This window comes from Camponotus floridanus, unplaced genomic scaffold, assembly GCF_003227725.1.
Source record: "Camponotus floridanus strain SB8 unplaced genomic scaffold, Cflo_v7.5 scaffold2, whole genome shotgun sequence".
Lineage (NCBI taxonomy): Eukaryota > Metazoa > Arthropoda > Insecta > Hymenoptera > Formicidae > Camponotus > Camponotus floridanus.
The window spans coordinates 967819-983317 of NW_020229325.1; the positions used below are offsets into that span (position 1 = coordinate 967819).

General features: G+C 44.0%; 1 protein-coding gene across 8 annotated transcripts in view; it reads left to right on the plus strand.

Annotated features, from left to right (window-relative positions):
* Nucleotides 1–15499, plus strand: part of LOC105258293 (tyrosine-protein phosphatase Lar) — a 369476-nt gene that overhangs the window by 154462 nt on the left and 199515 nt on the right. For all 8 annotated transcript variants that reach the window (XM_011269465.3, XM_011269470.3, XM_011269471.3 and 5 more), the window contains exon 4: nucleotides 5049–5184. In XM_011269465.3, coding sequence (XP_011267767.1) covers nucleotides 5124–5184 — 61 coding nt within the window. In that variant the 5' untranslated portion in view covers nucleotides 5049–5123. The remainder of the gene's footprint in view (nucleotides 1–5048; nucleotides 5185–15499) is intronic.

The window sequence follows — 15499 nt, forward strand, 5'->3', positions numbered from 1 at the left end:
TATCATCGGGCAACGGCGCGCCGGCCACGGTATTAAATTAAGTTATGCCCATCTTAGAATTTTTTATTATCACCGAGAACGGCGAGCGCATTTCCCTGGTTTCTCCGACTACGCGCGGCCCGAGCGAGATGCGTTTTTATATTTCTTTCTTTGCCTTCTTTTCTTAGTTTTCGCATTGGTCGGCGCATGAGCGAGATCGCGCTCTCTCGCATATTTCTGCATTAAGCTCTCGGCACTCACTTTACTGTCGTCCGACTTTATTTGCAATTTTAAACAGCGTTCGATTTATGAGCAAAGTTCCCGTATAGATGATGAGGGCAGGACGCAGGACCTGCCGCTCTATGCAGCCTAATAAATATTTTCCGGCATCTATCAAATATTCTCCATGTCCCTAAACTCAAATTACGTAGTTAATGTATAATTGTTTCACGTTTATGATGGCTCTAATGATGATAGCACTAACGATCAGATCGATTAAATATACATACATTATTATCTATTATTATTGAAAATTATAGAAAGTATAGGTAATCGTTTAATTCGATTTCGAGGTACCAAAAATTTTGACATGTTATTTAGACCAAAAAAATTATTATGAAAAATTGCGAAAGTTTATTATTTTAAAATATTTAATAGATGTTACGCATGTATTTAAAATATCAACGACCATAAATTCATGTCATATAAAAACATGGATATCTGGACAGATAATCTGATCTGTGTGTATTATTATATATTGGTCGGTTTATCATACGTTATATGCTTATTATATCAAAATTTATTAATAATTTTTTTATTTTTCGTTTTATCTAAGCACTGATATATTTGTCAAGTCAACGCAATATAACTGTTTTTATGTTATTCATGCCATATATCATATTCAAAGAATTCGATATACATATACTGGCATATGCAAAAGAGTCGCGTGCTGACCCAACGCATTTGCAAATGCGCATCCATTGCGGAAGTGAGTCAGTATGCTTGGGCTAGCGGTCGACGGGGAACTGGAACGGCAGAAGTGATGAGAGAGAGGTAGCATTAAAGGTACGGCTAACCGTAAAAAGAGAATGCGAAATAAAACCATAAAGAAGCATAAATTACTTCCGCGGCAATGTCGTAAACATTGACCAATTACCACGAATAATTAATTGCTAGTAGACCGCCATCCTATCTCGCTCAGTACGGAAATTTTGCCTGATTTTCCAAGCTTACACTTTCATCAAGATCTTCAGATAAATGGAACGATACAATGAATTTCCATTAATGAAATTAATGAATTGTGTATGTTTACATTTTTGATTTTATGACAATTAAAATAAAGTTCGTTGTTGATTGGTGATTTTATAAAACGTCCAGTTATTTTTTTAAAAAATTCTACTTTTTAAATGTTATTATATTATTTTGTTTATTGACAGATATAACTTTTTTCAAAGGATATTAGATAACGAAAATTTGATATCCTTGATTTCTTTAACGATATAGAGATATATTTGTTTTTCATTTTTCTGTTTCGACAATCCTCGCGTATTATTTTCGTACAAGCGGAAATTTGATTTGTCGCGTCCAAATGCACACGTGGATAGATACACATTGGCATATGTACATGTAAACGCATCACGGCACTTACCTGTTGAAAAAAAACGATCGATCCCACCGAGAGAGTCCGTCTTCCATGTAGATTCCCAGGAGTCTCTTGAGTTCCGTGACTGGACGACGAAGATTTCAGGTGTTGGCGCGAAAGAAAGAAAGGAAAGACCTCGGACTATCTCTCGAAGCAAGAAGGCGCAAGCGTGGCAGATCGGCGTGATTATCGTCGATAATTTCTTCTTTGCCGCGTTTTTTTTTGTCCTTCCTCCTTTTTTCATCTCTCTTCCCTTCCCTTCTCGCTTTTTTCTTTCATCCCTTTTCTATCCTTCTCTGCTAACTTTGTCTACGCGAGAGATGTTTCTTCGGGAGGTACATCAGCGGCACCCTCGTGGGGTTGCCACGAGCACAGCCGTCCCTGGGAGTACCACGCGGACAAACATCAAGCCAGAAACTGCGATACGTCGGCCGGAGTACGGCAGGCAGCTCACCCCGGACATCCCCTTACGCGGGAGACGCATGCGTCGCTTTTAAACCAACGCCGAAACCAACCCCCTACCTAACTCGCGGCTATCTTCTTCCCTTTCTTCGGCTCTCCGAATTGCTCCCGTTTCTCGCTTGCATAACGGTGCCGTTAACAATTCGCAGGAGATATAATTTGCGATCAATTTTGAAAAGCGCACTCTCCGAGATAAAACTATTAGTTATAACGCGTATATATTTCCTCCTTTCTTTCTCTCTCTCTCTTTCTCTCTCGCCAAAAAGATCATTTCTTATATTGTCACTTTAATAAGAATATTAACGGATGGAAGAGAGAGATACATGCGAGATGGAAACACCGTCGCGAAGATTATTGAAAAATTTCCAAGGCCAACAAGTTCTCTCGCGATTTACATTCCGACATATATCTGGGAATGCATAAACTCGCTCGTAACTCGCGACTTTAGTCCAGTAAGAAAAAAAAAGTATAAGAGGAAAGGAGTATCTCTCGATAGTCGTAAAATCTGGTCTGGCGCGAATTCTCGTACGTGTACGTACGGCGATCCCGAGGTCGAGAAGGGTGGTGCGCCTGCGTCAGGAATGTCGGCGGCGGGCAAGCGTGGGGTGGGGGGTGCCGTCGGGGGGCATGGGGGTGAGTCAGTCAGGCCGCAGCGCGCGTTCAGAAAACTACCCTTAACGCGGGGTCTCATACGCTCGCCGGAGTAATTTATAATTGAGTCGCGAGTACGCGATAGGAATCCGAGGCTCGCGTTCGTCGAGTCGTTGTTTCTTCTCTCGAAAGCTGGAAACGCGTGGAACTTCTGCAAAGACAAGCCTGTCTGTCGAATGGGACTGATTCTCTTGCACGCTTTGCACGAAAAAACGCAACACACGACATTATTTAGAGTGTCGTATCAAGAGACAGGACAGAGAGAAGTCACGAGAGATTGTTGTCGAATTTCTATTGTGCTGTTAAAAATTTACGCAAAATATTTCGACAAATGAAAAAGCAATAATGGAATGGGAAGAACGACCAGTCGGAAATCGATCGTTCGCGAATTTGAGGAATTAGATTAACGTTTTATCGACGTCGAGCACGGCTTTGGAGACAAGAAAGAAGAGACGGAAAGTGATACGAGAACCGTGTTGGAAGACGTACAAATGCAGCGAAAAACACTGTGGAAAATATACTCGCAGGATTTGGATGGTGAGAAGAACGTAACGTTGCGTGCGGCGAGGGAGGTAGCACAAGATTCGAAGGAGTCCGTAGTCGCGAGTGCAATGTAATACTGCCGTACAAATATCAACACGCGAGCTACCACTATTAATCGTCCTCGTCTCGTTTTTCTTTCTCGCGAAACAATTTCTCTGCCCGAGTCTGCCGGACTCGGCTTGATCGCTAAACAGAACGGATCGTTCGTATTTCCTGACGAAAGAGAATTCTACATTTTGCAACGCTCCGCCATTGTTTCGCGAAAAAGGGCCGCGTTACGGCACTCTCTACAGTGGTCTTATCAAAAACCAGTTATTTCCACTGCCGCACTTTTCAGCGTCAGTGGAGTTACATCATATATATGTATATACCCTTTGCTTAGTGAGGAATCAAAGGAAAAAGAGTATATAACGTGAACGCTACGAGGAGCATCGGGTGGAAAATGAAAAGTCTATCCACCTGGTGGAAGTTGCGGCAAAGCAGAGAGAAACAATTACAGCCAGTTACGTGCAGGATGTAACGCGAGTCGGAACCGTGGTCGGCGCCGAGTCTAGGGTCAACGTCTCGCGCGGCAAAGCTCGGTGAAAGCTTTGTCGCGAGGACTCTCGGCTTAGAGCGTGGGACGCGCGAAAATATGGGATGGTCGTGGAATCACAGGAAGAAAGAGTCGAGATAATCGCAACCAGAGGACCCACAGTCAAGAATGTGGGATTTTTAACAAGAGTCAAAGGAACGGCAGAGGAGAGTCGGTATAAGGCGGCAGATAATCATTTACACATTTCGAAGTACGGAATTATCTGAACTATCAGAAGCTACCGCGTGCGTAGCTTATTAGCACCTCTATCGTCGGTATCGAAAGAGAAGAGAACGACGCGAAGAGGACGACCGGTGACTCGGCAAAACGGAACGAGGAGGAAGAGTCGCAACGTGAGAGCGAAACATGTCGGAGGGAGAGTAAAGTGGAAATATCTTTTATCTCCTGGGAAATACATCGCGACGTTCTGCCTTTCGGAGGCCGGTCTAGAAGTGACATCCTTTCCAAAATTGATCCTTCCATTAAACCGGCAAGAACGAGCACGAGCGGACGGTAGAAGAATGTAAATAGTCTCACTCGCGAGAAACGTATATAGGGAAAGTGGCACAGCGATCATAGCCATTATTACGATGTCAGCGACCGGTTCAGGGAAAAACGCGCGCTTCTTTCTTCCCTAATGTCGACCGTTCACACCGACTGTTTTTCGATATATTTGCGGAATATTTAAACGAGAGAGACAGAGAAAGAGAGAGAGAGAGAGAGAGAGAAAGAGAGTGGTAAATGGCGTGTGTCGATACTTTCCCTCGATGGCCACTGAATAGGCACCTTCGCGTTGTTCCGTCGTTTTGTCGCAGTTATATCGCAAACGCACAGAAACGACAAGTATTTTTTTACGCGTAGATCAAACAACTCCTCGTTACGTTTCCTTGTTCCTGTCTGAACGAGAAGCGAACGCTAATCTCGGCACGATCGTCCGCGATTACGTCGTACTGCTCGAGAATTCAACGTGTCCGATTTTTCTCCTCACCCCTTCTTCGAACAATCTTCTCCTCGCGGCGCCTGTGTGTGCGACGAAGGAGAGGAGTTTGTCGATCTTACCGATCGTTATCCAGTGTCACGTTTGCGGCAACGTCTTCGTCAGGAAGACGTGTCATCTCGTCGTCCTGCTTTTCTACGTCCTCCCTCCCAGTGATGAAGGTGGTATGTTTATGACGAAGGTGATTTATCTTTTCATAGGTGGCACGCTGCTGTGGTGTTAAGTGTGCAGTGATCACGGGTGACCGAGGGAAGGCGGGAAAGAAGGTGGTCAATATGACTCCTATCTTCCTCGTCGTGTTGCTGGCGATTGACCCGATTATCGCGCAGAATACTGGTGAGTAAAAATCAACGGAAAAAATGCTCTAGTGTTAAAGTAACTCTCCCGTCCGATTGTCGTGATACGGACAATTCTTCGCTGTGGACGTTTCGTGCGCGAGGACAATGACCGCGGACAACGCGGCTGTGCTCTCTTCCTAGGACTCTCGAAATCTACGAGGGCCCGAGCGACGCGCCACTTTTCCACGCGGGTATCTCGCGTTCGATCGCGCGTATAAAAGAGAATCGAGTCGCATGCGTCGCGTCGTGAAACCAGATCGAAAGCTCCGATACGCTCGTCCGCTCGGGCGTTATTTAAACGCGACGAGATAATCCTTTTGCACGAACGAACGTTCTGGATCTACGTAATTTATTACGGTTTACTTATTAGCTATGACGCTGCTGTCGGTCGCGTGCTCTGCGATCGATGGCGCATGCGAAAAGTTTGTCCATCGAAACGATTTTGAAAAAAATATAATTTCTCTTGTACGCGTTACGACTCGATTTCTCGATATACGCGTAATCGTTTCGCGAAATTAGCCGATTGTAATAATTAAGAGACTCTCGCCGTATTTATGATTCGTGCGCGAGAAAATAAGGGAAAGGAGGAAGAACTATTGAAAGTATGCGTAACGTTCTCTGTTGAAAATATAATACGTTCAAGGACGCTCGCGAAAGCGAAAAAAGGAGAACGGACTACTTAATGCGTCGCGAGTGTCGAATGCAAAGTAGGACGAAGGAAAATGCTGTCGACGTGTGACTGTCGCTCCCTAGGACCGGCCGCCAAAAAGTCCGGCTGACTCGTCTCAAAGGGGCGAGCAATAACGCGTGTCTCGCGCAGGGAGCGACCGAATGACGAGCGCACGCATTGCGTGTACGTCGTATCGCGAACACGTGTCAGCGTTGCCTCGACACGACACCTTGGTCGCGATTGAAGCTCGACTCGTCGAGAGTCCAATTTCGCGTTATCGAGGCTTCGCACGTTTCGTGTCGAAAATACGAATCGTCCGCGCGACTTGCTTGGACTTTGATGGAGGTGATCGCAAGTCTCTCTTCGGCGCCCAAGCTCAATCTTGGAGACGACAAGGAGTGTACTTTACGGACTTTAAGACCGCTTACGTTAAACTTGACTGGACGAGGCGATGCCTCGCGAGCCCGCTTGCGGATTAGAAAAGCTTGTAGTTGCGCGCGAAACACCATGGCGTTTCTTATCGTTGCTCGATACATTAATAAATGTGAATTTAGGGATCGAATGACCGAGTGCAATGCTAACTGGGCGATCATTACGCGGTAATCTGTCGCCGCAGTCGGTAATCCGGCGAGCTTTACGCTGACTCCGTAATGACGATGATACATCCCCGGCATTTCAGTCAATTAATTATGTCGCGACGTAATCCTAATTCGAAATGTCGGAAAGCTCTCGCCGGATTTGAATGCGAGTTTCAGCGATGGGAAATGATAATGTCGTATCGACGCGATGTGTAAAACGTCGCGTTGTTGTCGGATCAATGTAACAAAGTAGTAAGTACGTAATGGAAAATCAGAACGAGCTACATACGCTTTTAAAAGCTTTCCACGGACCTCTGTGATCGAGTTACCGATCTCGGTATCCACTCGAAATATCGGTTCATCCTCAGGAAAGCGGAATATCGTCCAACGGACGATGTGTGGACGTAGCGAAACTAGCATACTGTTAGTAACGAATGACCGAGAGCTAGCCGCCATCAGTACGGAACGAATTATTTTCCCCAATGGAGATGCCGATCTGAATTCAATAGCTCCGTTTTTCGTCATTTTTTCCGACGATCGACAGACGTGCATTCGGGTAACACGCAGGGGAAATCCACTGTTTTTTGTCTTTCTCCTTTTTTTAATTCGCGTAACGCGCTCGACTTCTATCTATCGTTCGGAAAATTGGCACTCCGTGTCAGCAACATCGAAAGCAGAGCGACAAGAAAGAGGCAAAGACACAAGGGAAAAAGAGAGAGAGAGAGAGAGACGCGGTCGAAGCGGAAGACGGGCCACGTGATAGCAGAGGGGGATGGGTGAAATCCATAGTTAATGCAGATCCGTCTCGTCTGTCCTGTCTAACTCGAGGAAAAGGAAACAGTCCGGGTCGACTACGAAGATTTCCTCGGAGGCTCGCCTGTCCGTGTGGCGATGTCTTCGTGGGGTGGAAAGGAGCCTCCCTCGCGAGCTAAGAGACGAGCTATCGAGATCGCGTCCTTTTTCATTTATTTCTTTCCTTCTCTCTCTCTCTCTCTCTCTCTCTCTCTCTCTCTCTCTCTCTCTCTCTCTCTCTCTCTCTCTCTCTTTCTCTCTTTTGCTCTCACTCTCGTGTTTTCCTGCGTTTCTGGCCAGCTTCGTGTATGAGTTACGTGTTACACAAGCTCGTACTGACTTTACCGCTACTGTATATTGTGAAAAATGCCGCCGGTAGTGTCCCGTTAGGCGAGATCTGGTCGGTAATTCGCGATGACGTAGGCGGCGAATATTTCCAAATCACACGTCATTTTTGTTTCGACGTTAGCGCGCTTCGCATGGTGTATGCACCCCAATACCTTTTATAATACACAAACGTACATATGTGTGTGGATATAGTGCGTAGACTGCTCTTTCGGTTCTCCCTTTTTAGTTGTTCCTCTTCTTCTTTATTCTTCTTCTCTTTTTCGCTATCGTTCTCACGGTTGCGCTACCGTTCTGCTTTTCTACATCATACAAAATGGATTCTCTACGGCTCGACCTCAGCACGACAACCGAAAGCGAACGAAACGAACGATAAATAGATTTTTCGACGCCATAAAGAGAACATCGAGTCGGTGGTTGGTTGGCTCTGGTAGCATCCAGAAAATAGTTTCGCGAATTTTCAAATGAAATTACTTGCAGCAATCGTGTTTCAAAAACCAGCAACGAATCAAAAATCTCGGTTTTGGAATCCATTCTCGGAAGAATATATTTTGATATAAATTTTCAGATTTTTTATCGTCCTCTTAATTAAAATAGTGCAGTCTCGGCATTTGTATTCCATTATCCTGATATTGACGAAATAATTATTTCAAACTGATTAAAAAAATCGTAGCCAACGAGTGATAAAAAAAAACTTGAGCATGAATATTAGAAACAATCCTATCTCTCTTCATGTACAGGTTAAAAACCGTCGTATATTTAGCATCATGCAATAAAGGAAAATTGATATGACGTAATCGGGTTTATTGTTTGCAAAAATATCTTGGTTTTTGATATACAAACGCGCTCAGGGAAAAATGCACGGTGAAAAATCTCATTCTCTCAGCCGGACACGATAGAAACGGTCGGCCACCGTCGTTGTTTCCCGAAAAATAACCCCGCCGCGCGTTTTATGAGACATTATGCACGCTGAACGATGCCGCATACACCCACATCCCCCATGTCTCACGGACGTTGGTTGCCGTGATCATATTTCATCGGCATGTCAAGCGAAGAAAAACTCGTTTCTACCGTAATCATATCTCTCTACGAATCTGGTTAGACCCGCCGCCATAATACACCGCCATTACGATTGAGATAACCGGAGAAATCGTGCGTCAGGGAGGGCATGCGAGATATCGGGGGCGACTTTCAAAACTATTCCGATATAAAGGGAGAAATTTCTCAAATGTCAGTTCATTCAATAAAATGTCAGGAGTAGGGGAAGAATCCGGAGCGCGAGCGGGGAAAAAAAATTGTATCACTTTACGCAAGCAGGATGTGCAGGGGCGTTCAACGGATTTCTGCGGAGTTAGACGGATGACGCGCAGGTTGTCCTCTCGCGGGATCATCGGCTTTTTTTTTCGTCGTTTCAATTCAGGCAAAACAGCCGTCGCATTTTTGGGCTCGGGTCGCGCGTTATTTATCGTCCGGCCAGACGTGATAATTTACATTCCCGCCACCCGCGTCCTCGGTTTCGGTTCTGGGCTGTCGTTCGCGCCGCGCAACCTGTCGTCGTTTTTATCAGTAATTGACAGAGTAGACGTCGGTACTTTTCAAAGAGCCCGGCGCTGAGGCGGGCAAAGAACGAACGGAACGGTTGAAAAAAAAAAAAAACGCGACCAAAAATCGAGCACGACGTGTAATGACGGGTGACAGCCGCTTGCGCGTGCCATCGGTGCATTTTGTTCTCCCGGTTTGCCGTTTCTGTATTCGTCGTTCAAGCGTTTCGCGCCTTTGTACATATGGAATGAACGCGCTCCTAGGGGAGAACAGCCCTCCCTTCCTTTCCTTCCCCCCCCGGCAGCATCCCGTCCACTATCGCCGCCCTCATTCGGCGCTTTCCGTATCACCGAGCACGCAACGCTGGACAATTTGGAAAACCGGAACGATTTTCGACGTGCTCTCTTTTTCAACGACTATCGTCCGACGCGACTCACCAAGCTCTTCGCGAAAAGATACTCGCTTTTCGAGAGGCGCGCGTACTGGTAAAATGCCTTAATTAGCCGTAGCGCAAATGCGAAATGAAATATACGAGTACGTACTTAAACGACTGAGCAACGTCGAAGAGAGTCGCACGATGTCGGCCTGGAAACGGGGAGTCTAGGTTACTTCGATCGCGTTTTCATACTCGCGTGTTCGCGTGCTGTGCCTTACCTACCTATGTATGCATGTAATACCGGTTACACACCTACCTACGTATCTACCTATCTATGTACTTACGGTCGCGTATGCGAGCACGCTGAAGTAGCTCGTAGAATGGCCGGATGATAAAGTAAAAAAGTTACTCCAGTCATTTTATGGGAACTCCCGGAGCCAGAGGTCTCGGGCGATCCTCGCTCGGGAAGGGCGCGAACGTTGCATCCGGCTCTCCTCTTTCGCGCCCTTTTTTGTGCCACGCTCGATATAGCGTGCCCTCTTCCCTGATGTTCGCAGCGATCTTTCACGGTATCGAACAAATGTCGTCGAGATAAACCTTGCCGGACCAACTTTCTCTCGGGCCGCAAGGTATCGCGCGAGGAGCAGGTAGTGTAGCTTAGCCGCAACATTCTCGGGTTTACACCCCCGGCGTGAACTTACTTGCGGATCTGGGATTAGCCGCGCCGCGGCCGCCAGAGCTTCGTTTGCGGGCTAAACTGATTCCCCGTCGTGTCGCGGCAAACTCGCACGATCAACTTTTACGGTATTCGACGCGATTACAGGTTCAGGTCAGGTTTTCGCGTCTAAATTGAACTCGAAATCGCGCGTTTGTAATTATTCGCTGTTAAGTAGGACAAGTAAGATGATTACCTTTTTTGTTAATTCTTCTAGCAGATTAAACAAAGAATATTAACGAGAATTTAAATGACGGGTACATAATTAACGCGAATATTTAAGTAAAGAATATTATATAATGGTAAATATATATATATATATATATATATATATATATATCGCGCGGAGAGAGAGCTTTACCCCAACGAAATTCTGACTTCAAAGAACCCTTGGTATTTATTTTCTCTCTATTCTGGCAATGTCCGTATTTATGTACACATTATAAGGTAGGAAAATACCGCTCCGACGTCGAATAATGTAGCAAACAACAATGTTCGCCATCGTACATTCAGCGTTAATTAATCGAGCAAACTTTTCGCTCGCGTTGATGCATCGACTGCAATCGCGTTTAACTGCCGCGCCATTGAAATGCAGATGATAATTACCACCTACGCGTAATGCGAAAAAATCGCTCGTGTTAATTGCCATAGCGAGAATCGCGACGTCGCGCGACTCCGGCGACGAGTTTCTCATTTCGTTGCAGAAAGCAGAGACAGACCGCTCTGTCTCGGATTAGGGATGACGTTGGAGAGAGGACTGCCGCAAAAGTTTGTTAATGTAATTAACCATTCTATGCGAATTAAGCCGCGAGCCTTTTGCTCCAAGACTTTTTAGTCGCTCGCGTGAATCTAGTATTGCTTTGTAAATCACCACTTCGTCTTTATTTTAAATATTCATAATAGAGAGCAAAGGAAAATAGAAGAGATATTATTAAATTAAAGTAAACTCTACGCTTAAAAGATATTGTAGGCACGGAAAATGCATTATCGTGCTCCATCTCATCATTTTCGCGGAAATTGAAAAAGAATTAGTAGTAATAATTTCATTTTTTTATCTTTCGTTGGTGGAAGAGCGTTCCGGTTATAACATGAATAATATTTATAATACGAAAAGTCAAATACAATCACATACGATATGTCAAGCATTTTATTTATATTAATTCGAGAATTTTTAATTTAATCACACAGATTAAAAAATATATATGCATGCGCATATAATCATCTTTATAACAGTTCCATGAAAATCGAGGAATATTCCTGAATGGAAAAAAAAAAAATAGATGGAAATATCTGCTTTTTATAAAATGCGCGTGTGATATACCTTTTATCCTCTTTTGTACAAGGCACACGCGTTACACGCGGTTAACGTGGATGTTTGCCGAAATTTACAGACAGACGTGAATTCGTTGGCAGTTGAACGCGGGTAAACGCCCGCGTCTCCATCCGTGCGTTTCACGTCGGATCACCGAAACGTTACAAAATACGGGCATCACCGGCGGTAACGATCGCGAAAACATTTACGGACGCGAGCATCGCGCCGCGGTTGCTTTGCCAACTATGTTCCGTATTTTCTACGAATTTCGCGAGATTGCATTGCAGCGAGGCGCCTAATCAAAGGATAATAACATTCGCGGAACGAATTTATAATCTACTTATGCGTAGGACTCGCCCGCGCGCTCTCGCCCTGAATAGAAAACACGCGCAGTCTCGCTCCCAAAATTACGCTAATCCGCGCCCACGAATCTCCGAACAGTTTCTATCTTGACGTTTTGATTTATTAAATGCTCCATGCGATTATTCATTTCGTTCGTAACGCTTTGCGCCGCTGCAACGCTGCGCCGTTTTCGCGCAGCAGGAGAGACAAAAGCGAAACTGAAATATCAAAGATACGATATATTTATATGCTTGCGCAAAATACGAAATATGAGCTATGTAATCTCGCCATTTTTGTACACGGACGCAGACGCGGCCTATTATTTCCGCGTTTCTCTCCGCGTTTCTCTCCGCGTTTTTACCATTAACTGTGTATCCGTGAAAGCTATGCGACTTTTGGGCTTCACTAACTGCATTTCCTAGTACATTATCGGACAGATTTATATCGCCGGCGGAAACGAATGGCCCCCAAAGCGCGCGGAACATTCGTGAAATTTCGAATATTAAATTTATGATGGATCGCTGCCTTCCGCGAGGTTCCCCCATTTTTCGAGAATAAGGCCGGGGGAATGTTATCGCCATGAAAGGAAGCGATGAAAGCGAGGAAATAAAAGGCGAAAAATCACATCAACGCTGCGCGCTTTGCGTCACGAAAAATGGGACCGTGTAAAATCATCATTTTCGGGTGCCTTTATTAATCGCGCGATTTCTCAAACGTTTCTCTCTGTTGCAAAAATCGCTTATTACTTCCGTTTTCGTAATGATAAATTTACGATAATTATTTAATTGAGAATCATTTTGTTATATAACATGTTTATTCGACAAAATTTTTTTCCACATTTTCTTCTCGTTTTTTTTTTACACAATGCCGCTTTGTACCATTATGCAATCATTCGTAATAGGCGCGAACAATTCTCTAAAAATCCACAGGGTATCATCCTTGACAAGCGCGTCAAACGATTGCTTGATTGGATCGGTGCTCCAAGCGAGAGATGAAAAAGGGTCATTCATAAACAATATCAAACGATGGATATCGCGCGGGCGTGAAACATTTTTAGCAAAAGCTCTTGTGTGAGGCTATTCACATGCCATGCAACTGACCGAGCTTGCAACGAGTGCACGCCCGATATCTCGCTAATGCGAAGCCGATGTAGTCGATGTTTGAAAAACGAAACTGACCTGTGGAAACTGATCACCGCATCTACGGGGAGGCGAAAAACCGACTGTTAAGGTTGTCCATTAACGCTCTTGAAATCACAGCGCGAATTCGCGGTCGCGATATCGCATGGTACGTACTTACGCAGTCGATTACGGCACTACGTTACTTATGAAGGGTTTCGCGCGGCAGGCGGCATGTGCGCACCGTGCATGTATCGCCCATCGGTGCGAGAGAGTGTCAACGTTCCATATAGTGGCACCATAATTTGCAATAACTGCCGTAATAACCGTACCTCCTTACCGACCGGAATAATATCGCGATAATTCCCTCGATAAAAATGCCACCGTTCGCTCCGCCAACCCTCTTTCACCGTCCAAACACGTTCACTCTAACACGTATTATCTGACTTTTCCGATACGCATGGGATTTTCGAATTGTCGCGAAGAAAAAAGAGAAGCGAGAGCGACGCTTCATTAACCAAAAAAAAAAAAAATACCAAAAAAATCGGTCGTCGGTTGCGTCGAAACGTAACAACAACCACTCCATTTACCGCGACCATACCCATCGGCCTCTTGAAACTCGGGTAATTAACCGAAAGAGTTGCACGTGACTCGCTGCGTGTCAATAGTGTACAAATTCCAATCATTGCAATCGGTATCCCTCTTTTAGCATGCGAAATATGAAGGGCCAATAGCTGTTTGGAGCTCCGTAATGATATGACGAGCTCGGATATAAATATTCTTGCGAATCAAATTGATCGCTTTTATTAGAGGCCAATTTGTTTCACCTCGTTTCAATCGGCGTATTTATAACGTATCGATATTTTCGTCGAAGATACGGAAATGAAGTCCCGCGATATAAGTGCAGATAACCAGCGGCGAAATCTGAAGCGCGATCGATATTCCGAAAGAAGGACGCGGGCTTTCCGGAGCTTTGTGATCCACCTGCATCGATCTACCTGCGCGCGGTATGCGGGTGGTGCAACGCGTGCGCGCGGAACTCTTTGATGGTCTTGGGAAAATCGACGGCTACAAGTAGAGGGATTTCGCTCGCGTTTGCATAAAACGAAAATCTCGATCTCAAAACCTGCAATCACCGCTATCGACCCATCCTTTTTTTTTCTTTTCTTTTTTTTTTTTTTTTCATTCACGACACTCCGCGATTTCTCGTCGATAACGGCACGCGTCGCGTGCGTACCACAAATGTGCGCGCTTCGCACTTTCAATTTTTACTAGTCGAGCAATTTTCACGTCGCTTTCTTGCCCCTTCTCATAGCCTCGGCTACCGGTTTCCGGAACTAACTTGGAACGCGTACACCCTGCATCATACGTGATACTCGACAAATACTTTTTTTTTTTCACATTGCGATACAAGGTTTTCCTCGCCAACTACTTTTTTCCGCGTCACGAAATGGGTTCTTCTTGCCAACTTATATGGGCAAGCAATATGCGGATGGAATAGAATCGACGAACCTCGTTGCAATGGCGCATGAAATAGTGTTATGTCGAAACTTTATCCGCGGTATCGTTGCAGCGTCAGATGGCTTTTATGTTTCATAATATCAATGTGATTTTTTTAATTCATTTTTTCTTCAATCTCAGTCATATATTTATGTTATTTTATATAATATATATATAATATAAAATAACATAAATATACGACTGAGATTGAAGAAAAAAAAAATATATATATATATATCTTTTTACTTATTTATTTATGAGAAAAGTAATGTATAGAAAAAGAGATATGTAACAATTCCATCTGCATAACTATATTTATATTTATACATTAATAAGTTTCGGAAAGATATTTTGTGCTATTTTTCATGAATATGTTGTGTTTATATTAAAATAACATTGAATTTATCTCTTGGCTTGTTCTCCATAATTTCGAGAGATTTTTGAGTCTCTCAAAGTTTCATATAATGGCTTACTCGCTCGCCTTTGATTATCATCTTATCCTTTTTTATTAGATTTCTATGTACTAAGAGCAATTGCATGTAGTAAAAAGTTTTATACTCTGCGAATATGGAGAGAGAACAGTACGCCTATATTAAAATTATAGTTATGCATCTGGGCGGTCGTTCTTTGAAGAGGAAGAACTCCAGGAACGTGTTTTGCTTCTCTTTCCTGGATCGTATAACACATAGCAAATATCTTAAGCTTTCTATTATACATTATTAAAAAAAGAAACGAGAAAAGCACAGGAAAACGACTGTCAATTGAAAAGCGAGAAAAATATGTGAACCGTCGACGCGAAAAGAATGTGCTGTGTACACGTCTTTAATAATCTTACGTTTCATAAGTATGATGTAGAAGCGGTAAGTCCATATTTGAGAGAGCGAGCATCTCTTTAAATATGAAACTCTAAGAATATTACATCATCGTTCCTAAAGAACGTACATTCTGTAATGAATTTTACTCTGTTAAATCTCGTATGAATGCATAGAAAATTATCCTGTAATGAGCAACATGATACAGCAC